Below are 22,553 nucleotides of genomic sequence, written 5' to 3'. Positions count from 1 at the left end.
CCAGTTATTAAACTCACTGTAGTTCCTTAATAATGACAAGTATTGCACGAGTTTTGCAATACTTTAATATTTAAGCATAAATGGAATGGTTTTTCATTCAAGAGATTTTAATATACTTCCTTTTTGTATTTATCTTTAACGTTTAGCATGGAAATGTTAACCAATTACAATAATACACGAACGTAAACCGGTTTCAATCGTGTAAAAATATTAAAGTATTACATGATAATTAAGATTTTACACAGAATCTTTAGTGCACATAATAATTTGGCCTATATAAGCACTAATCCTAAGACTGAGCTGAAAATCCCGAGGGGTCCCAGAAGCCCTATTAAACGACCCTAAAGATTAGAAATTGGAAGAGAGTTGCCATGGATCGGCTATTGAAGCAGCCAAGGCCTGCAAGGGGCACTGACTAAAAAGAAAAATTTTCGAGTAAATTAACATAAATTGTTGCAAAGGTTTTCTATAAATATATTAAAAAATTACTTTTCTTACCAATAGAGCCAAATTCACGATGTTAACTAAATGGCTAAACCTTTATTACGTTTGATCTTCTGATGATTGAGGTTTTTATTAATAAGAAAAGAAAAACTAGAGCAACGAAAGTTTTATTAATAAAAAGGGAGAAATTATGATGCGATAAAATAAAGAAGATTCACAAAAAATAACCTCAAAATGGTCTTATTTATGTCTTATGTAAATAATATTTTAATTTAATAAAATAAAACTGTAATAATATACATTTCGTTTTGTAATAATAATTACAGTGTAATAATAAATATTCATTATTTGTATTCTATTCTGTCGATTAATCACCATTCCAAAATATTCCTATGAGTGGAATTTCGGCGACCAGATCGAAATAATCTAGCGTAAGAAATGAAGATAATCTCTAGAAAAATTGTTAATAATGGGTCCTCTCTTACAGGCCGTGATTTATTCATACTTTCCGACTCTAATGCGTGTTCATTAAAATTGGTCTAGAGATACTTCCTAAACAAGAAGGTTTCAAGATAACATGCTTTTCTGAGCTTTCCTGTGTTTAACTGCATTATTCAAGTAAAATGTATTTTATCTTATAACCGTCGTTGAACAACCGACTCGATTTTGAGTTACTAGTGTTCAACGCCTTGTAATTTTGATCCGGAAAACAAGGGTACTCCTGGATCATGTATTGGGAGAAATTTGCCTGTGTGGATGACGTTTTCATGATACAGGGAGAGAAAAACCACGATATCCTCCCATGGTTAGCCTGAATGCAAGGGGACTCTAGCCCATGATCCGTCTACCACTGAGGATATTTTACGTCAGCACTGCGGTTGGTGCAAGCAGGGTGAGGAATTCGTATAGACCAGCTAACGCTGGGATTCAAACCCGGTTCACCACATCTGAAGGCAAGTACTCTATCCACTGAGCCACCGGCTCCTTGCGTATAATTATATTTTACATTATATCCGCCGTTGAGAAGTCCAACCCAATTTTTTAGTTTACGACTACTAATGTTCATCTCAGTAGCCTTGAATATTTTGAACTCAAGTGAAGCCAAGGAAACTCCTGGTTCAACTATTGGGAGAAATTTGTCTTCGTGGAGGACTTTTTGATGGAACTAACCCACATTTGCGTTACATGTAGAGGAAAACCACGAAAATCTCCCATGGTTAGCCTGATAGCATGGGGACTCTATCCTACGAGCCATAGACCACTGAGGATATTTTACGTCACTGCGGTCGGTGCGTGCCGAGTGCGGAATTCGTATCGACTGGCCATCGCTGGGAATCCGGTTCATCCCATTAGAAGGCCACATAATTAGTTTTAGGCATCATAAATACAATAATTGATAGCAACTTACCAAGACATATATCTAAGTTTCCCCAAGAAGCATCCTGTTGACATTGCCGTAGATCTGATTCAATTGCAGCATAACCAAGGTCGCATTTAATTTGAAGTCTGGATCCATAAACTGAATTTCCATCAATAAGGTGTCCTCTTCCAAATGGAATAATAGGATTTCTCTTACATTCTATTGCTAATTTCAAATAAACAAAATTAAACTAATATATAAAAACATTTTATTTAGAATATTATTTAACTGTTAATTCTCTCTTTCTTTTGAAAAGTTGTCTTTAAATTTTGTCTAAAATCTCCCTTATTTGAGAAAGATTTAACATTCACTGATGTAAGAAATTGAGAGATTTTGCAGGCGATTATTTCTAGAATTACTGGACCGATTTTAATGAAATTTGATATGTACATACATTGATACAATACAAAACAAATAACTATTCAACAATTGTAATACACACGCATGATCATGCGCAACACTGGTTGGAGTCGGAAGGTATGAAACAGCAGTTGCAAAATAAACAACAACAGCAAAACAAAAAAAAGGGTTAATAGGGGTAGTGTCCCCTCTTGCAGATATGCAGCGGGATTTCATACTTGAAATAAGGCACCTTCCTACTCCAACAAGTGTGTATTACAGTTGTTGAATGGTATTGTATGAACCATTGAAATCGGTCCTGTAGTTCTAGAGATAATCTCTTAAATTCTTACACCCGTGTAGTTGTTTTAAATGACTAACAGTTTTATCGTTATTTGTTATGATAAAGACGGTGAAAAAGTTATTCAACATGATTTTTCTCACAAATTAATTTTAAGAACTTATTTCTAATTTTAAAAACAACACGTTGTTTAATTTTAATTCAAAAGAACATTTTCGTCTTATTCAATTCTTCAAGTTAAAAAAATAAGTAATTCAAAACATTTCCTCATATTTTCCATACATACAAATTTCCTAACCATAAATAAAAAAAGTATCAAAACAAAGGCAATTTTCTTGTTATTTTTCAACCTTAAAGTGTCTTCAGCCCAGAGTTAAAAAAAATATAAGCTCATTTAACGCATCAAAAATTTTAGTAATCCACCCACCACAAAAAGGCAGAAAGATACATCGAAGCTTTTTTTTTAACCTTCTATTTCCCCCAAAACGCCAACTAAAGCTTTTCGTATAAGTTATGGATAAATCGCATTTTGGTTAACTATCGTTAACTCGAATTTTTCTACAACATATGACCAACGAAGAAAACCGTGTTTGCTTAAACTTATGATAATTTAAAAAATTTCTTAGAATTTTCTAAAAAAGCATAGGAAAGTCAAATTTTTTTGTTAAAGGAAATACTTTCAGAATTACGCTTGATATTAAGGTATTCTTTGTCCAATAAAATCAACCCCATACATTATAAATTTTATAATTAAATAAACTATTTTTTTGAATTAAAAAAATGTGTTTTCAGTTTCAGTTACAGTTTAGTTTTTAGTTTAGTTTGTTTCCAGTATGCCAATTTGACTATATTGAAACAATTCATTAAAATAGAGTCCTCAAAACCCGTAATAAATAAAACACCACTTCTAATTTTCAGTCATTTTTTTAATAATAAACGTGAAAAAATTATATATATATATAACTTTTTATATATAGTTTTATATATAATTTTATATATAATTTATATATAATTAGGTAAACTGTTCTAGCAACATCTCACTTAACACTATGTGTCAAAGCCAAAACTTTAACGAACTCACTTTAATTTAAGTTTTTTTTTTCGTGTGGTGAAAAAAAAATCACGCAAAGACATTGGAAAAAAGTTTTGAAAGCGCTGCAATACTTTTTATAGAAAAAAAACGTTAAACAATAGCTGACAGAAGTTAAAATTGACAAGATTTGAAAGCGTATTTGATATTTTAACAGAAAGAAGTGTTGAGGCGTTGATTAAATGAATAAACGTTTTTAAAAGTGCGTAACTTAAAATGTTTCCAAAGTGCAATAAAAATTGAAGTTAGTGAAAAGTATGGAGAAAAAAATCCAGGGAGTAAATCTCGAATTCATAAACTTCGTTATTTGAGAATCATTCCAGAGCAAGTTTACGGCAAACGTTTAATTTTCATTTGGTTGGCAAAGAAAGGTTGATAAATTAATACTTTTTTGAATTTAAGTGAAATATTAGTATGCCAAGCTTGTTTCCTTAAACATTGAAGCAAAAAACTTCAGAAAAGAAGTTTATTTTTTAGCTTTTACTCTAAACCTTTTTTCATTCTAGCTTTGTCTAGACTTAGGGCATTTTGTTTGTGTTGAGATTATCAAGCCAACCTTCACTTTTAAAACGTAAACTCATGTTTGTGAAAATTGCAACACCATGAAGGAATCGTCATAATTAAATGAAATTTAATACACAGTTGACTAGTAGTAGTACAAAAAAATGATTAAAGTTTCAAAGCAAACAAACAATAACAAGAGAGCGAAATGAGTATTTTGTGTAGCCACCGGGCTCCGCAATAAGTGCTGCTACGCGACGTGGCATGGAGTCAAGCAAACTTTGAATGTCTGTTTGAGGAAGAGAATTCCATACTGTTTGTATGCGTACCCAAAGTTCGTCTGTAGAAGCAACAGGACGAGGATTACGAGCAAGACGCCGACCAACGAAATCCCACACATGTTCAATCGGCGACATATCCGGGGAATACGCCGGCCAAGGAAGAAGTTGTACCTGTCGCGATGCAAGGAAGGATAGAACAATCCTAGCAATATGAGGGCGGGCATTGTCCTGTTGGAATACAGCACCTGGCAAGGCTTAAAGGAAGGGAACAGCTTGGGGCTGTAGAGCTTCACTGATGTACCGGTTGCTGTTCAGATTACCCACAATTCGTAGCAATTGAGATCGTCCATGACATGCTATGGCACCCCAGACCATAACTCCGGGTGTTCGTCCACTGTGGAGTTTGATAACTCACTCCGGAAGGTGGCATTCACCGGCATAGCGTCTGACACGAATGTGGCCATCTTGGTACTACAAATTAAAGAGGGATTCGTCAGAAATCACAACACGCTGCCAATCAGCACGCCAGTCCCTATGCTGGTTGGCCCATTGCAGCCGCAGGCGGCGATGCTTTGGCGTGAGGGGGATCCTGTATAAAGGAGTCCCTTGCGCGCAGTCCACGCTGCAGCAGACGTCTACGAATTGATGAAGCACACAATGAAACACCTGTAGCTACTGACCACCGTGCTGCCAGTTGTCTAGTGGGGGCCGTACGGTCAGTCAGCGCCATTCGGACCAGGTGTCTACAGTCGCGAGCTGACGTGATATTTCGGGGTCCACTCCCGGATTTCCAAGTTGCTTGACACTCGTTCGTCCACTGCTTCCAAACACGCACCATTGTGCTGCTGTTACGCTGCACACGAGCGGCATCTGCACCATAAGATAATCCAGCTTCCCGAAGGCCGATGGTTCTCCCCCGTTCAAAGTCCGTAAGTTGCTGAAAACTCGCTCTCTTTCATCGAAGAGGCATAAGTAACGACTAAGCTAACGTTTACCACAAGCAGATTACCACCGATAACCATACACGCGTCGCTACAGCCGTCTATTTATTCGGATCCGTCAGCCGTTCAGAGGGCGCTGCTCAGCATGCGCATGTGCTGCGGGTCTGAAATTCTAATCATTTGCATAACATGCTCCACTTTGCATTTCCTGAAAATTTCAGCTATCTCGCATAAGTCCTTCATGGTGTTGCAATTTTCACAAACATGAGTTTATATAAAGGTTCCGTGATGGTCAGGAAATTATCCTTTAGAAGATCCTTAGTTTGAGAGAGCTCTTGATGTGCTGATCATTCATCCTCGATTTCAAAAGCCTTGTTTTGTGAAAGGAGATATTAAAGGTTGTTTATGCAGGTTTAATTTAAACATTGTTAAATTTAAGCTTGCAAGGTTTATTTGTAAATCATTTATAAAACTTTTTGGACTTTGTGATAAAGCTTGTTGACGGAAATTAAAATCAAATTTCTCTTTGAAACCAAAAAAATCGTTATCTAAAGTATCCACTAAATGATTCCCTAAAATACGGCATTAATAACAGTATGTAAATAAAAGAAATGTAGAGTTTAGGAAAATTTAAATACATTCATGGACAAATAATTAGCCCACCAAGAAGGAGTCATCAAAATGAAACGAAATTTTACATACGTAATGACTACTTTGATATAAGTAAATGATTAGAAAATCAAAGAAGAGGGATAATTTATTTCAGAGAAAAAGGCAAAAGAACGGAGGAGTTAATACCCCGTTGGACCCCCTCTAGCGCGAATGCACGATGCGTTACGATCGGGCATTGAGGCATACAAGTTCTGTATGACGTCTTGAGACATTTCGTCCCATATTTGCTACAACCTTGCCTCTAGTTCGTTCAAACTCGTGAGATGCCCAACTCGCCGTTCCAAATGATCCCAGATATGCTCGATTGGAGACAAATCTGGGGATCGGGCAGGCCAAGGAAGGGTTGTAACAGTACGGGGACAGTCTTGTGACACCCTTGCCGTATGAGGCCGAGCATTGTCTTGTTGAAAAATGGCTCCTGGGAGCTGTTGCATGAGTGGAGACACATGCGGTTGCAGGATTTAATGGACATACCGCTGGGCTGTCATGGTGCCACGGAACAATACTAGGGGTGACCATGTATTGTAGGCAATGGCAGCCAATACCATCACACCAGCTGTGGGGGCGATGTGTCGCTGTACAGCAAAGGCAGGATTGAGGCGTACACCACGGGGTCTCCACACACGAACACGATTGTCATCACTGCTGAGATTGAATCTGGATTCGTCACTAAAGACGACCCGGTTCCATTCCGCTGCAGTCCAGTTTCCTCGTGCACGACAAAACTCCAAACGGAGATGTCGATGGGTGGGCGTCATGGGCAGCACACGTAATGAGCGCCGCGATACCAACTGTCCTTCAGCCAGGTGCCTTCGTATGGTTCGAGAAGACGCAGGGGCCCCTAAAGAAGGTGCTACCCGTGCTGGATGGCGGCCGATGAAGCACTTGGCTGTACGCGTGAATTTCTTACGATGTGGCGGTCTACTCGACGACTAGTCTGTCGAGGGCGTCCTGAGCCTGGTCTTCGTGTACATGACATCTCTCGGGTCCATTGGTCAAAACACCTCCTCACAACACAATCAGAGCGGCCTAATTGACGAGCTACTCGCCTAGTTGATCACCAAGCTTCCATCATCCCGATGATTCTCCCCCTCTCAAACTGCGACAACTTCTCATTGTCTTCGAACACGGCGTAATGGCATGTCTACCCCAGCTCTTCCTTTGTAAATGATTCAGCACACTCAAATAAACTTTGGTTACCTGTTTTATACTACACAGAGTACGACGTTCTACGCCCTCTACCGGCTATACGTATTGCGCAATCACGCTGCTCTTCTAATCATTTGCTTATCTCCCCGACATGTACCTTCATTGCAAGTTTCGTTACAATCTCGCAATTATTTCTTTTTGCGCCAGTTTTTTTGTCCATGAGTGTATAACCTTATCAAATTTATTTTAAATCATTCTTTTCCAACTAATTTTTAGCTTTTAGCAACATCAGCATTAAGAATATAGAAGCACAAATTAAAATTTATTTAAAAATCTTGAACAAATATTTTTACACAAAAGTGTATATTTTTTCACAAGTAGACATTCTTTAATACAATGTTCTAAAAAGGCCTACTTACGAATACAATGGAGACTGTTAGAAGACCACTTTCCTGTAGGTAGACAATATATCTTATCATCTGTTAAAGGTTTGAAGCCTTCATTGCAAACTAACAATGCTGAACTATTGATAGATGTTCTATATACAATCCCATTGGCAACATGCGGCAAACTTTCACATATATTTTCTATACAGAAAGAAAGGCATTTCAAAAACAGATTCCTTTTCATAGATTTTTAAGTAAAAACATTGCATTGTGTAACGAAATTATTTCTCAAATTTTTTAATATTATTTTTAATAATAATTTAAATCAGAAGAATATATTTTAAAACATGGTTTTCTAGGTAGTCTTTAAACCATATCTTGGGCATGTTTGTGTTGTTACTTTAAATCAGATCTCAGATAATGCCATTTTGTGATTTTTTTTCCAATTATTTCAGCAGAAACTTTCTTGTTCACTGATAATGTAATTCCATATTAAGTAAAAATTATTTTTGAATTTCATCCCTTCATAGGTGGCCGAGCAAAGATTTCATATCCGATTGAAGAAAAAGAAAGAAAACAATCACAATTTGAATTTAATCAAATATAACTGTTTTCACTTTTTTTGAAACGTTTGAGGTTTGTTTTAAAACAGTGTATTAAAAGATACTTTTTTCTGTTCGTATCATAAAAATCATGAATTTCTTCGTGGAAATGTTTATCTGTAAAACCACGAAAAAAATGTTTAAAAATATTTCTTTAAAAATTAATATGAAAAATGCCTTTTTTTTTATTCGTCCTAAATCTGTTTTCACTTTATGTTTTGATGTTTTTTAACAGTCTTTTTCTAAGTTTTGACAAAGAAAATGAAAAAGCGCCAGTTTAAGTGCCAAAAAGAATTATTTTGGCTTTAGAATGGACAGATGACTTAAATATTTTAAGAGTAATTAAACCATTTTAGAAATCACGAATCTGGTGAGATTTTTCCACCTCTATAAAAATCAATTAATAATTCTAAATTTTTGCATCTTTTATGAGCCTAGATAATGTATTTTTGGTATAACTGTTTAAATATTAAAAGATTAGATTGCAAAAATGCTTTTTCTTTTCTTAAACCTATATTTTAAGATTTTCAATTACCTAACGAATTTTTACACTTTGCTTTTGTGTATGAAAATATTTTTGTGTTTCAAAAGAGCTATTAATGAAAAAAAAATTTTTTGCAACTATTTTACTTTAAGTACAAAAATATAGAATATTAAGTTATATCGGGAAATATGAATAATATTTAAAGAAAAATTATTATAAAGATAATTAAAAAAATTTGAGAAACTTTGTAGTGAGAATTAAAATTACTAAATTCTTATGATTCTGAACAACTTGCTGATTCGCAATATTTTTTCTCGCAAAAGAGCGATCAGGAAAAATACATTAAATAAGTAAAAAGGGAAATCTGCCGTTGAAATAAAGCTATCCAAAGTACCAAACGTTAATTTTACCAGCATAGTCGAAGACAGCTTTTATGAACTACACTATTATAATTCTAAAGTTATGGTAAAATAACCGGTTTGTCCATCCAATTAACCGTGACGAAAATTTTTTAAACCATTTACAACTAGCTCATGAGATGCCATCTCGGCAGTACTTAGCTGAACTAAGTTGCTTCATTATTCTGGTTGTTTAACAGTTAATAAATGATTTTTCTCACCGTTAATAGCCTCGATACCATCTTATTTATTTGACTGTTTTGCTTGAATATGGAAAAATAACAATTAAATTAATTGTTTTTTAACCGAGAAATTTCTAACAGTGTATTTGGAAAAGACTCATCTACTGTTCCGTTTTGTATCCAATAATGAAAGTCACAAGTTATTCAAGCTTGACAAGTTTTGAGAATGGGCGATTATATTTGAACGCTCGAAACATGTCGACTTTTACTTCCCTTTTCATATTTTTTGAAGCCAGTTGAGTTTTTATCATCAATTATACTGTTTTACATTTGGGTCTTGATCATTATTTTTATAAAGTTTTTACACTCGTTAAAGTAAACATATGCATTTTCATATTTTAACAAGATTTATGTGGTCTTTAAAAACGTAAGAGCATCAATATTGTAAAAGTTATACTTAACTTAAAATTTTGACACCAGATATTTTGAGTTAATGAAATTAAATATTTTATCTTTTACATTTTCATGCCCCCATTTCAGCATCTTAAGGACCTTACGAGCTCTGTTTAAAAAGAGAGTATCGTATCAGATATATATGTTACCGGCAAAGTATGAAATCCGGCATTCTGAAGAATGCCTAGGCATTGTATATACTGCCTAAAATTAGCCGACAAATTATGAAATGATTTACACAGAAGAGCCATTACATTATGACCACCCTCCATCTATAACAATGGGCTCGCTCAGGTTTTCATGGTTTCTCGCCCAGGAATAATGTTTTCATGGGGCACATTAGGACCCATAATCCTCATAGAACAATACCTGACTTCTGTAAGCTACTTGAATATAGTTGCAGACCAGGTTCACTCATTCATGGCAACAGTTTTTCCTGCGGGGCATGGTGTTCACCAATAGGATAATGCACCATGTCATAAGGGTCGAATCGTCATGGATTGATTCGAGGAACATTCCAGTGACTCTCAAGTCATATCTTGGTACCCAAATTCACCTGACCTTAATCCAATAGAGCATTTGGGGTCCTACTTGGAAAACCAAGTTCATGCTGCCACGCTACCCCCTCGCAATGTGAGGGAATTGCAGGACCAGTTGGTGAGCGCTTGGTACCAGATACCTCAGACTCTATCAGCACCTTGTCGAATCAATGCCACGGCAGGTGCCAGCAGTTTTGAGGGCTAAAGGTGGTCCTACGTGTTATTAGCAGGGTGGCTATAATGTAATGTCTCTTCGGTGTATATTTCACACATTTCCTAGGCATTCTATAGAATGCCAAATGAGAAAACCGGCAAAGTATAAAATGCATTCGTCAAAATGTCATTCAAAAATCACAATTAGGTTATTTTCTTATTTTTTATATGAAAATTTTGTTTCCCTTAATAAGACAGGTATAAATTATGTTTTGCGCAACTTTTTCTTTTTCTTTACACATTTTGAATAAATGTTTTTTAATGGAACTCTCAGTTTTCTTTTTTTAGAATGACATTTTATTTTTGAGAAATGCATGTTACTGTGAATGACCGAAATCTGGAGAATGTCGACTTCCACTGGTGAATGTCAACAGTCACATAGTCCCTTTGGTGATTGTCTGAAATATTTTTTACATCCGATTTCATATTAATTTATTCGCTGATATAATTACATTTATTCAATATTTTAATACTTACTGACGATAGATTAGAAGAAACATCAGTGTAGGGTATACCAGACAAATGCATACCGGGCAATGGCACTTGACCTTATACCGGGCAAATGCATACCGGGCAGTGACACTTGACTTTAAAAAAACATCATTGTAGGGTATACCGGGCAAATGTGTACAGGGCTGTGGCACTTAACTAGACCTAGTATATATTTCGGACATTTACCAAAGGTCTAGTCATGGCCAACTAGAAGGGGAAAGGCCGGAGAACTAGCTTATGTTTACTTGTGACGTCACAAATTCCGTCCGACCGGCGAACGTCGCTGAAACGAAGACGAAGTGAAAGAATTAGTAAATCCAAGTGGCGTGCGTTGTTTATATTGAATCGTTTACATGCTTGTTTAGTGCTAATTAATCTGTTACATGCTTATTTGTTTAAAGTTAGGCGTTGTTATCAATTTTTAATTCGTTTACAATGCCTGATAGATGTTGTGTTACTGCGTGCAAATCAAATTATGATAAAACTGGAGAATATGTTTCAGTTTTTCAATTCCCTAAAGACGAAACAGTGAAAAATTTATGGATTAAGAAGATACCCAGGGAAAATTTTGTACCTTCAGATCGAAGTTGGCCCTTCTAGTTGGCCATGGTCTAGTCATACTAGTTCTAGTTAATTGTCTAACATAATGACCTCATCAGTATGTTTTTTTCATATTTGGCCTAAATAACATTTGTCATTCTATAGAATGCCTAGGGAAAGTATGTAATACCACTCATATTTCATACTTTGCCTAAAAGTATCCGGCATTGTATAGAATGCCTAGGCATTCTATTCAATACCGCCGTTTTATACTTTGCCGGTAACATATATAAGAAAACAAAAATAATCATAGTAGCAGTATTTGGTGGTAAATGTAGCTGTAATCGTATTTGAAAAACATGCTGTGCGACATTTTATGGTGAATTTGTGAATGTAGGTTTCAGAATGTATCAAAAGATGAGGATGGTATTTGCTAATCATCTTTATCCAAAGAAAGCCTTGTAACCTAAATATCAAGCAGAATGAAGCGATTTTTTAAACAATGAATCTTACAATATGCAACATATTATTTCAATATCTTATTCTTAAACATAACATATTTCAATGTTTTTAAAATACCACTAAACATTCAGCAATTCCTTGAGTTATAGAAAAAAGAAATATCGTAAATTATAGAAAACTTTGTGAATGCGCATTAGAATTACTATACAATATACATTTTATTTTTCAAGCACTTTTTTTTCTTCAAACTTTCTTGCCTAGAACACTCGATTAAAGCTGTAAAAATGAATTCCTAAAACTTTGTATATAGCCATAATAAGTTGTGTTAATTTGATTTTAGTATGAAATCCTCGAATAAGTATAACAAAAACAACATAATCTAAATAATATCAGATAAAAAGTTCATGTATTTAAATTCTAAAAACTTAGAAAATCATAAATAATTTATAAATCTATTCAAATTTTCTTTTCAAAGGAGATTAAAATAAAAAAAAATTGATTTTTGGACAGAAATTAGCTTAAAAATTGTCTATATCCTAGAAACTTTGAGATATTTTCTATTAACTTTGAGATATTTTTATTAAACCTCTCCAAGCAATCACAGAGCATTATTTAAATTTTTTTTACAGTCAGAAATTGGTAGCTTAGCAACCTAGTGAAATTAAGTCTTCTGCTTTTGAATTAGTCAATGGGTTACCTAAAAATATTAATTTGCGCTGGCGGTTTTCTGGACTATCGCCAAATATATAAACCTTTATTGTGACCCAATTTAAGACGCAATTTTTTCAAAATTTTTTCTACCCCCCCTAATTCAAGTGTCTGCATTCCAAATTTGTAAAAAAAAAAAATACATGTTTATTCAGAGAAAGTACGTTTTTGTGTCTGATTTCGTAACTTAATTAATAGTTAGCACTAATTAATTAGCATATTTGAGGTCACCCCCCGGAACCATTAAGATTGACACTTAGTTCGTGAAAATCCGATCATTAGAACGAAAGTTATTCAGGGTGATATCTTTTTTTTTTTGCGGACTGTACATACATGGATACAATACAAAACAAATAACCATTCAACAATTGTAATACACACGCATAATCGTGGTATAACACTCGTTGGAGTCGGAAGGTAAGAAACAGCGGTTGCAGAATAAAAAATAAAAAAGGATTAATAGGAGCTACGGTCCCCTCTTGCAGATATACAGCCTTGCAACGTGATTTCATACTTGAAATAAGGCAGTTTATCATTTCCTGTGGCAATTTCTTCTTCATACTTTCCGACTCCAACGTGTGTAACACTCGTTGGAGTCGGAAAGTATGAAATTGCCACAGGAAATGATAAACTGCCTTATTTCAAGTATGAAATCACGTTGCAAGGCTGTATATCTGCAAGAGGGGACCGTAGCTCCTATTAATCCTTTTTTATTTTTTATTCTGCAACCGCTGTTTCTTACCTTCCGACTCCAACGAGTGTTACACACGATCATGCGTGTGTATTACAATTTTGATTTGCTTTATATTGTATGAATGTATGCACAGATCAAATTTCATTAAAATTGGTCTCGTAGTTCTAGAGATAATCTGCTTACACCACAGAAAAATCCTTAATTTAGAGATTCTTATTTAACAGTAGGAACTTCATCTAGGAAGATGTCGTTACCCAGTGAGGCAATAAACCCACAGGGGCTGTATTCACACACCACCAAGTATACTCAAATATTGTGATACAATTTTCTTTAAGTTTTGTCAGAAGTGTATGTCAAGACTGTCTTTACATTTTGAAGCAATTAATGTAAACGGAATGTCTCTTAAAATAAGTTTATGTTTGCTTCTAGTTTACTTCTGCACCTAGGCACAAAACATTTCAATTTTATTTATAGATCACATAAAACATCTATGCATAATAAGTTAGTTAAATTTATAAACAAATTTTCTTAATGTAATTTTTAAAAAATCAAGAAACTTTAATAAAATATGCAATATTTTCTGAACATTTCTTAAACTATTTTAAATAGTCACTAAAAAAATATTTTTTGCCAATATTTAAAAGGACATCCAACATTTGTTTGCTCAAATTAACATGACACTTTATCATAATGTTTCTGAAGAATTTCCCATTTAACTACAAATGATTTATGTTGCGTGCAGCGCCATCTGTAGTAAAGCCTTCACACACGAGACGGGGAGAGAGCTCCGGAAGATGTTATAATTGTTTTTGTCTTGTAGTATTTCCTCAATAAAAGCTTTAAATGTAGATTACTTTGAAGCTAATCCTCGACAACATGTATACTCAAATATTATCCTTCTTGGCTCGCATTGAATTTCATTACAAAACAGTTTTTTTCTGTATGAAGTCAAAAATGACATCAAAACTAGTTTGGTTTTATGAAGAGTTAACAAAATTATTAGAAAGTATATTCTGACAATCTAACTGGTTTTGAACTTACTTTTTATGCAAACTGCAGAGGTTGAGCTCCAACTTCCATTCGATTGACAGTGAACTGACTTTTCGCCCATCAATTCATATCCTTGATTGCAAGTAAAGACATACATTGTTGACTCTGTTCCAACTTGTTTCTGTCCACGAGCATTCAAAGGAGTATCTGCTTTTAAGCACGCTAAAATAAAAGGTGTTCTGTAAAGATCGCCCTTAATTTGAGAATCAAAAATGATAGCTACAAATTGGAGGTCACAAATCAGTATTTAACCGACGAAAAACGAAATACTGTCGAAATTTGTGAAATCACATAGCATGAACAACAAAACAGGTTTGATAACCCAAGTAAAATTTTTTGATGGTAACCATCAATAATTCCATCATGAACCATTATGGTTTTGATGGTAACTATCAATAATTCCATCATGAACCATTATAGTTTTGATGGTAACTATCAGTAATTCCATCATGAACCATTATAGTTTCGATGGTAACCAACATAAGTAAGCATCACCCCAATGTAGGAATTCGGACTGATTTACGATGGTCTAGCATAAGAACAGCAACTTGTTTTGATGGTTTGTTCATGTTGAACCATCAGAAATTTCCATCACAGTTTCTTAGATATCAAATGTTGGAACGATCATCAACAACCATCATCCCAATGTAGGAATTTGGACTGATTTATGATGGTCCAACATTAAAAACGCAAACAAATTGTTTTGATGGTATATTAATGAGAACCGACTAGAATTCCCATCAAACCATCATGGAAATCAATAGTTGGAACCATTATGGACCTTCACGGATCATGATGGATTGTTGGTCCATGAGAATCTAACTTCTCTTGCTGGTTAACCATCATAGTAATAAAGTAGCATTTTCCATCATGTAATAATGGAAGTTTGTTGGCATATCAAAAACCATGAACTCGTAATGAAACCATCAATTGATGTTGGACCATCACACTGAACCATCGCAACGTAAACCATCAAAATTGAGACTTGAGAGAACAATTAAACCTTCCTGTCCAATGTTAATTTTCGATTACATATCAAAACCATTTCTTTGATAAAATTTTGTAGATTCGAGGTAACTAAACGTCTGCAAAAGAGTAACCTTTTTCCATATAATAACTTTTCATGATGAAAAAACAATTCATTGAGATCCATTTAACTTTTCTTCCATGTATAATTTTTAAAAACAGTGAAATACACTGGGGTAAGAAATGAAGAGTCGATTATTTCTAAAACTACTGAACCGATTTCAGTGAAATTTGATAAACATTCATACAATACAAAACAAATAACCATTCAATAATTGTAATACACACCTATGATAGTGAGTAACACTCGTTGGAGTCGGAAGGTATGAAAATGTCACAGGAAATGATAAACTGCCTTATTTCAAGTATGAAATCACGCTGTATATCTGTAAGAGGTGACTATAACCTATTTTTTTGCTTATTCTGCAACCGCTGTCCCCCCCTCCTCGAACATTTTAATGCAGATGTAAGCATTGATAATTTTGTTTTAAAATCTAATATTTATGTAGTAGAAAACATGCAATTTGACTTTATTTTGGGGATGGATATTTTAAGTTGACATTCACTATATTCATGCATACATATTCGGTTCACTATAACCGGGAGTTCGCTATATCCGTACCGCAAACTATTCCAACTAATTTTCCTAATTGCTCCCTTTTATTACACATTATTTAAATGAATGTCCAATAAAAAAAATACAAAACTGATTAAAAATGAATATGTAGTAGCAAAAAATGTGTAACTTTTATTCGTCTTACGTACGAATTTAGGGATGGGAAACTGAGATAGAAGAAATAAGCAAGAAAAAAAAGTTATGGCTACATTCCACTCAATAGATGGTTTTAAAAATCGGTATATGTATTTTATGCAAAAATTTCTAAATTACCAAAAAAAAGAGAAAAAAATTCAGTCGAAGACAAAAAAGTTCATTATAATCTAAAAGTTCATTATACTCTAATCTTTTGATTCACTATATTCACCAAAAATTACATTATATGTGCATAGTAAAGCAAGGGAGAGTATTTTGCTCACTATATCCGGGAGTTCACTATAAACCATGTTCACTATAGGGACTGTAATTACAAGCCATTTCAGATTAGACTTCGGATATTAAAATGAACATTATTTTAAAGGACATGCTCGTCGTCATTTCAAGAGCAGGCAATAATTGAAGAACAAATTGGCACACAATACGAGAAAGTTGTTCAGATTTTCGTGGGCCTATAATTCTGTGTAAAAAGAAAGCTAATTTTACTCAAGTTTGTGTTTTAGAAGGTCTAGCGTAAATGCAAATATTTGTTAAAATTTTGTTAAAAAGGACCTATAATTTGAAATGAAAAAAAAAAATTCAGTTAAATTATGTTTAAATTTATAGTTTTATTGCCTATTTCAATAAAAAAAATTAGTGTTGCAATAAAATTTTATATATTTAAAAAAAAGTGCTCCGAAGGTAGGCACATACCTCAAAGTTGAGAACTTTAGTACCTTGCGTAAATTATTGCATGTAGCATCCTATATTTTCAGATTCATTAAGAACTTAAGGTCTTGTGTAAAACAAAACGGGACAATTGCGAGTACTGAAGTAAGTGAATCAAATAATTATTGGATGAGAACTGTTCAATGTAAATACTATGCGAATGAAATTAATTGTTTAAAAAATAATTTAGAAGATGATTCCAATTCTAAACTATTTCAGTTGAATCCCAAACTTGATGAAAATAAGATTCCGAGAATTAAAAGTCGTTTAGTAAATTCCTCATTAGATGTTGGTGAAAAGTGCCCTAATACCTAATATTGACTGTTGTGTTGTTAATTATTAAGGATTGTCATGAAAGGGTTTTGCATGGTGTGAATTACACTTTATTGCTAATAAAAAGTAAATTTTGGATAGTGAAAGGTAGACAATTCGTGAAATCTGTTTTATATCGATGTAAAATTTGTAGAAGATTTAGTGTTACTTCTGGTAAGCAAGTAACAGGTAATCTGCGTGTTGCGAGAATTGAAAAATCTCCACCGTTTAATATAACAGGCATCGATTTTGCAGGACCCCTTTATTTAAGGGATGGTTCTAAGTGTTACATTGCATTGTTTACATGTGCTGTAACTCGTGGGGTTCACTTAGAGTAAGTATCTAGTTAAAAAGCTGAAAGTTTTATTCAGGCTCTAAGAAGGCTTTTTGGAAGCAGGGGCATTAGTAAAATAATATATTCAGATAATGCCGAAACTTTTAAAGCTGCTGATCGTGAAATTATATATTTATTCAAAATGTAAAATGACGAACTTCTACAGTACTTAGAAAAGCAAGGAATTGAGTGGAAGTTTATTGTCGAAGGTGCTCCTTGGTGGGATGGTTTTGGGGAGTGTTTGGTAAGATCAGTTAAAATTGCATTAAAACGGATATTACGTAAATCTTTCTTAACTTTTGAGCAATTACTTACTGTACTTATAGAGATTGAAGCTGTCATTAACTCTCGATCAATAACTTATATGTATAACGATATTAATGAACCGGATCCTTTAAGTCCTTCGCATTTTATGATAGGTAATCAATTAACCGTTTTACCATCCTCCAGTTCTAAATTAGACTCTTCAAAAGCAGAATTAACAAAAAGATTGAAGCATAGGCCTATGATGATAGAACATTTTTGGAACACTGGCAAAAGGAATATTTGCTAGAATTAAGATCTGCTATGATGCATAAAATGCCCAAAAATATTACAAGTTTTAAAATTGGTGATGTTGTACTTGTACACGAAGATAATGTTAAAAGATTAATGTGGAAGTTAGGTTGAATAGAAGATATTTTTCCAGGCAGAGATGGTAGAATAAGGTCAAGTGGAATCCAATTAAAAAACAGTGTTGTAAATAGACCCATTGAAAGACTTTACCTATTAGAAAGTGATTGATTAATTTGTTTATTCTTTGCTTGAAATATTCATTAAATGTTGTTTTTTTTGTAAGTGTATAACATTTGTATGGTTATTTGTAATAGAATGCATCGTTAAACCAATGCATTGCAGTGGGCTGGATATAGAAAATTTATGTTTTGAGCCAATAGATGGAGTTGCCTACACTTTTGTTTTGGTTATTCTAATGTTTACTTTTTGTTTTGTTGTTATAAAAGAATATGAATCCTAACCTGTCTAACGCTTCTTTTACATGGCATGGATGATTTACGCAGTGCTGAGGTTGATTTTATTACAATTGGACGATTAAATTTAGACAATTCCCTCTAAAATTAAGAAAATTGTTTTTCAAATTTTTTTCCGCGCATGCCTTGTATCAAAGAACAACTTTAATTACTTATATTTCGCAAAAAATTTTCGAAATTTTATTGAATATTTAAAAAGTTTTAGCTAAAATAAGACAGACAATATATATATATATATATATATATATATATATATATTATGTAATGTTAAAACAATTATATATTAAATATAATCCATAAATAGAGCATTTATCCAACGCGCAAACGTTTAAAAACCTTTCCCACAAGAAAGTAATAATATTGATCTAATTATCTCAAAAAATGTGATGATGTGGCTTTAGCAGCTTGGGAAATTGATCAGTCCCACGCTACTGAGACCTATTAACATTTAAATATATTGTCCAGAAAGATATAAAAACCCTCTTTCCAAGGTCAAATGTGCTATTCTCTACCTATCCACCAGCATGTAAGGTTGTCATTCTGGGGCTCTGTCCCTTACTTTAATAAAATTATATTATGATTCCTGTATTTTCCTGTATCTTTTTCAAGAAGCACCGGCCACATTTATCCAACGCGCAAACGTTTAAAAACCTTTCCCACAAGAAAGTAATAATATTGATCTAATTATCTCAAAAAATGTGATGATGTGGCTTTAGCAGCTTGGGAAATTGATCAGTCCCACGCTACTGAGACCTATTAACATTTAAATATATTGTCCAGAAAGATATAAAAACCCTCTTTCCAAGGTCAAATGTGCTATTCTCTACCGGCGAACTCTCTCGGCGAACTTACAATGTTTAGGCTTTCAAAGCGTAAACATTGTAAGTTCGTAGTGTGGCCGGTGCTTCTTGAAAAAGATACAGGAAAATACAGGAATCATAATATAATTTTATTAAAGTAAGGGACAGAGCCCCAGAATGACAACCTTACATGCTGGTGGATAGGTAGAGAATAGCACATTTGACCTTGGAAAGAGGGTTTTTATATCTTTCTGGACAATATATTTAAATGTTAATAGGCCTCAGTAGCGTGGGACTGATCAATTTCCCAAGCTGCTAAAGCCACATCATCACATTTTTTGAGATAATTAGATCAATATTATTACTTTCTTGTGGGAAAGGTTTTTAAACGTTTGCGCGTTGGATAAATGCTCTATTTATGGATTATATTTAATATATAATTGTTTTAACATTACATATATATATATACAATATATATATATATATATATATATATATATATATATATATATATATATATATACATATATATATATATATATATATATATATATATATATATATATATATATATATATATATATATATATATATATATATATATATATATATATATGTATATATATATATATATACACAATATATATTACAATATATATATATATATATATATATATATATATATATATATATATATATATATATATATATATATATATATATACAATATATATTACAATATATATATATATATATATAATTTCAGTGAGTTAAACAGAAATAACTAAATAAACAATAGTGTGTTTTATATACTAGAGTGAAAGGAGTGAATAATGTAATGTATATAAAATGCAGTTTTTTGACTCTTTGTCTTGTTTCGTAATTGAATTTTAGTAATGATATAAAATTAATTTTATAATTTATTTCTTGAATAAAAGATATGCTATAAAAGTCATTTTCAAGTTTACAAAAATTTTTAAGATTTTTAAAGTATTTCGAATTTGTAACTGAAATAGTTTGTATTTTACCTGTGAAAAAAGGGGAAAAACATTAATTTGTCTGTTTATTAGAAAAAGAATGTACCACAATTAGTATTTATGTTTTAAAAATTGTCTACATAATGTATAAATGTTTTTTTTTTCTTCAGGAAAATGTGAATTTTGATGAGGAGCTAAATAAAACTGACTGCGCAGCTCATCTGTGAAATGGAAAAAAGCAGAGGACTTGAAGTTTTTCCTTACGTTAGATTAGATTACTGTAGATATAGTCACTTGCTCCATTATAGCAATTGACTTTTTGTTTAAGAGTCACTTTGTTTTCAATGTAATGTACAGTAAATCAAGCTCTATGTTCTTCTCGTTTCTTCAGTTTATGCTCTATGAGCTGAAAAAGGTGCTTCTAAAAGCACTATAGGAAACTTAAATATTCTACTGTCTAGAGTGAACACATAAGGAATATATGTATAAGAAAACATATACAATAAAATATCTTTTTTTCCTGTAATTTAGTTGTTTCATTCACTAATGCATTCTCAAATTTTATGTTAAAAGTCTTAACCCTTTGCAGTTGTATCATAACTTTCAGGCAGCTGTTCTTTTTTCACGGATGCTGACTGCTCTACTTCGAGAAGACATTTTATAAAGTGGTAAAGAATTAAAAACTAAGACCTGCATAATTTTGCTGACATGAAAGTTACATGTTTTCAATAATTATCATTGATGACTTAATGTGATTTTTAGAGTTGTGTTGCACATGCATATAACATTATATAAAAGCATGTTAAAAATTTCCAAACATGCTATTATGCCTTTTCTCTTTCAATTAAATTGTGCTCAGTTCATTTGTAAATTACAATAAATCAAATGAACGACTAAAACGGGGAAAACCAGACATTCTCAGGGAGTTTTATTTTAGCTCCAAAAATCAGGGAATAGTCAGGGCAAGTTACAATTTTTCCTATTTTATATATGGAAAATAACCAGTCTTAAAATTGACGGTAACAGTAGCCAGTTATTGAGAATCCAGTTAAACGTTTCTAAATAATAAGTAGTCATGTTTTACAATTATTTTTTGCAAAAATTTTACGTATCAGTTTAACTGAAATGTTTTCATCCTCATTTAATTATATATTTTTTTACACAGAAAATCTAATATTTGCCATTACAAATAAAATAATCAAACTTTTCTGATTAAAAATTAAATGATATCGATAAAATATGGTATCGATTTTAGTTGTAATTTACCTGGAAAAGTTAGGAATTTTTTTCTGAAATTGAGTGGGCACCCTGTTAAAAAGACGTTACACTTTTGCCAATATGTAAAAATATTTTTCAAAATATATTTTAGCAAACTTTTTATAAATAAAGTAATAACTTGAAAAATTCCCATCCTAAAAAAATGGAACGTACTTGTAGAAGAATTATCAAAGTTACATTTCCAAAAACTGGTATGGAAATGGTTGAGTACGATTTAACGTACTTATAAAGTCACTTTAACTACACTGGTCTGCAAAACTTAAGCAACAAGTGGTTTTTCGGCCACATCTCCCCAACAAAGTATAAGATAGTCATGAAATTGCAGTATAATATACACGTAATTCAGTAGAAAGATTATTTGTATGCAAATTTTAGAAATAAGACGTCTTAGGTGATGTAAGTATACGTAAACCTTGTGGGTCAGAGCGCGCAGGTCAAAGCTGTGATAAAAGGATAAAGAGCACCGTAGTTAAAGACATTCGCTGCAAGTGCAAGTGATTTGTTTTGTGAAACATGTCTTCAAGAAATCATTTAGACGACTTTACACGAGGAAGAATGATTGGGAAGCTTGAGGAGGGGTGTAGTGTGACCAGTGTCGCCGAAGATTTCGGGATCAACAAAAGTGTTGTTTCTCGTGCGCTGGAATGCCTTTAAAACTACTGGTACAGTTGTTCGAAACGTTGGTGGTGGCCGTCCAAGGAAAACAACACCAAGAGATGACCTTTACATTGTCCTTCGGGCGAAAAGAAACCGTTTTCAGTCAGCGAGCGCCATGTCTCAGCAACTGTGCACAGCCACAGGACGACAAGTATCAAGATTTACAGTGACCAGACGCCTCCACAAAGGTGGCTTATTTGCTAGAAGTCCTGAACGCTGCATACCTTTAAAAGTTAGCCATCGGCGGCACCGTTTAGAGTGGTGCAGAGAACACGAAGCCTGGCCACCTCATCAATGGAGTCGCGTCCTCTTCACAGATG

The 22,553-nt window shown here is 33.3% G+C and overlaps 1 protein-coding gene across 5 annotated transcripts in view; it reads right to left on the bottom strand.

Moving 5' to 3' along the window:
- Positions 1 to 22,553, bottom strand: part of LOC107452958 (complement receptor type 2) — a 62,331-nt gene that overhangs the window by 8,384 nt on the left and 31,394 nt on the right. For all 5 annotated transcript variants that reach the window (XR_006226658.3, XM_016069596.4, XM_016069604.4 and 2 more), the window contains 3 exons: positions 14,333 to 14,503; positions 7,558 to 7,725; positions 1,853 to 2,029 (listed from right to left, as the gene is read on the bottom strand). Coding sequence is in view for 4 of the 5 variants with exons in the window: in XM_016069596.4 (XP_015925082.1) it covers positions 1,853 to 2,029; positions 7,558 to 7,725; positions 14,333 to 14,503 (516 nt within the window). In the remaining variant the exon portion in view is untranslated. The remainder of the gene's footprint in view (positions 1 to 1,852; positions 2,030 to 7,557; positions 7,726 to 14,332; positions 14,504 to 22,553) is intronic.

The sequence above is a fragment of the Parasteatoda tepidariorum genome, chromosome 11 (genome assembly GCF_982258835.1).
Source record: "Parasteatoda tepidariorum strain Cologne lab strain chromosome 11, Ptep-v5.0, whole genome shotgun sequence".
Taxonomy (NCBI): domain Eukaryota; kingdom Metazoa; phylum Arthropoda; class Arachnida; order Araneae; family Theridiidae; genus Parasteatoda; species Parasteatoda tepidariorum.
The sequence above is the reverse complement of the archived record's forward strand: the minus strand, read 5'-3'. Positions and strand labels throughout refer to the sequence as shown.